Source organism: Harpia harpyja, chromosome Z, assembly GCF_026419915.1.
Source record: "Harpia harpyja isolate bHarHar1 chromosome Z, bHarHar1 primary haplotype, whole genome shotgun sequence".
Taxonomy (NCBI): Eukaryota; Metazoa; Chordata; class Aves; order Accipitriformes; family Accipitridae; genus Harpia; species Harpia harpyja.
Window position 1 is genome coordinate 50,135,262 of NC_068969.1, and position 2,367 is coordinate 50,137,628.

Below are 2,367 nucleotides of genomic sequence, written 5' to 3' on the forward strand. Positions count from 1 at the left end.
ATCATTGCATATGTGATCATAAAGCTAGTATACTTCAGCTCAGCATTGGCAGACATTGAATCTAGCCATTTTATATAGTGATTTAAAATCAAGTATCTTTCAGAGAACTCTTCTCTACTCTTAAACCATTTTAACATTGGAATAAAATCTGCACACCTGTTTGCTTCAACTTCACCAGGTAAAAGTTTTTTTTTTTTTTTGCAATTGATTTCCCTACTCAATGATAAAGCACAAAGTGAATTGCATTGAGCAATCTGTCAATTTCCCGGTTTTAACAGGAAACTAGTATTTATGGAGAATTTTGGACTCTTACCATTTCCAAATTTGCTTTACTGTCAAGGGTAGATGGCTGTTTACTTCACACACCCTTAAATGTGGCTCCACTCACAGTAACATAAGAGAGCTAAAAGAAGACCTGCTATGTAGTCTTGGGATTTTATATAAAAGCAGAAGTTCTCTTGCTTTACAGCTGTTTACAGAATGATTTTTTGATATGTGACTTGACATCTTGATCTTCTTGTGTCTAATGAACAAGCACACTTTTGAGACATACATTTTGTCAGAGGTACCATTGGTCTGACATCTGACACATAGCCAGCATGCTGTTTCCTTGGTGCTGGGCAGAGCATGCCTCAATCAATGAACCGCTAATTGTGAAAACCAATGTGTGCTACCATTTGAGGGGGAAAAAAAAAGAGTTAGTTTCTCAGGTCACTTTCTGTTTGTGCTGTGCACCCCCTAATCATGTTGTAAAGACAATTTTTAAATGATCGCTTCCAAAATGCCTGCGTCTGCCAGCAGTGCAGACCAGTGGTTTGTCTGAATGGATTATAGAATCATAGAATCGTTTAGGCTGGAAAAGACCTTTAAGATTATCGAGTCCAACCATCAACCATGCCCACTAAACCATGTCCTGAAGTGGCTTGTCTACATGCTTTTTGAATACCTCCAGGGATGGTGACTCAACCACTTCCCTGGGCAGTCTGTTCCAATGCCTGATAGCCCTTTCAGTAAAGAAATTTTTCCTAATATGCAATCTAAACCTCCCCTGCCACAGCTTGAGGCCATTTCCTCTCATCCTATCACTAGTTACTTGATAGAAGAGGCGAGTATCCACCTCACTACAACCCCCCTTCAGGTAGTTGTAGAGAGCGATAAGGTCTCCCCTCAGCCTCCTTTTCTCCAGGCTAAACAATCCAAATTCCCTCAGCCGCTCCTCATAAGACTCGTGCTCAAGGCCCTTCACCAGCTTCATTGCCCTTCTCTGGACACGCTCCAGCACCTCAATGTCTTTCCTGTAGTGAGGGGCCCAAAACTGAACACAGTACTCGAGGTGCGGCCTCACCAGTGCCGAGTACAGGGGAACAATCACCTCCCTGCTCCTGCTGGCCACACTGTTCCTGATACAGGCCAGGATGCCGTCGGCCTTCTTGGCCACCTGGGCACACTGCTGGCTCATATTCAGCCGGCTGTCAACCAGCACCCCCAGGTCTTTCTCTGCCGGGCAGCTTTCCAGCCACTCTTCCCCAAGCCTGTAGCGCTGCATGGGGTTGTTGTGACCCAAGTGCAGGACCCGGCACTTGGCCTTGTTGAACCTCATACAATTGGCCTCAGCCCATCGATCCAACCTGTCCAGATCCCTCTGTAGAGCCTTCCTACCCTTGAGCAGATCAATGCTCCCGCCCAACTTGGTGTCATCTGCACAGTGACTGAGGGTGCACTCGGTCCCCTCATCCAGATCCTTGATAAAGATATTAAACAGAACTGGCCCCTGTACTGAACCCAGGGGAACACCACTTGTGACCAGCTGCCAATTGGATTTAACTCCATTCACCACAACCCTCTGGGCTTGTCCATCCAGCCAGTTTTTTACCCAGCAAAGAGTACACTTGTCCAAGCCATGAGCCGCCAGCTGCTCAAGGAGTATGCCGTGAGACACAGTGTCAAAGGCTGTTGATGCGGAAGTCATGGACACTGCGCACAATCAATATGATCAAGCAGATGCCACTTTATTGCCGAGATAGCTCGGTTTATATATTCATTCTAGTTACTGTTCACGCATAAGCAAATTAGAGATTGGTTAGCATGAGCTGTCCACGCGCCTAGTTACACCTAATGATTGGTTATAACAACGCTGCACACGCGTATAAACATAAGGCATAATTGGTTGTATTAACTAAAACATGCGAAACTTGTCTCAGTCTAATTGGTCAAGATAAGCTGTGGAATTGAGGTTCTTTGCCAAGTTCCCTTTATCGTGGAATGCGCACCTGTGTTCTTCTAATTGGCATCTTTCTTTTTTTGTCTTCTTGTTTATTCTGTTCAAGGCTTTCTAAAGGCATCTGAAATGCTCTTACTACCGTTAGC

General features: G+C 45.0%; 1 protein-coding gene across 1 annotated transcript; it reads right to left on the reverse strand.

Moving 5' to 3' along the window:
- Positions 1-901: 901 nt before the first annotated feature.
- Positions 902-1,674, reverse strand: LOC128136303 (uncharacterized). Its single transcript, XM_052775597.1, is given in 3 exon segments — positions 902-1,304; positions 1,306-1,396; positions 1,399-1,674. Coding segments are annotated over 3 exon segments (696 nt in total). The 5' UTR covers positions 1,601-1,674.
- Positions 1,675-2,367: the final 693 nt, after the last annotated feature.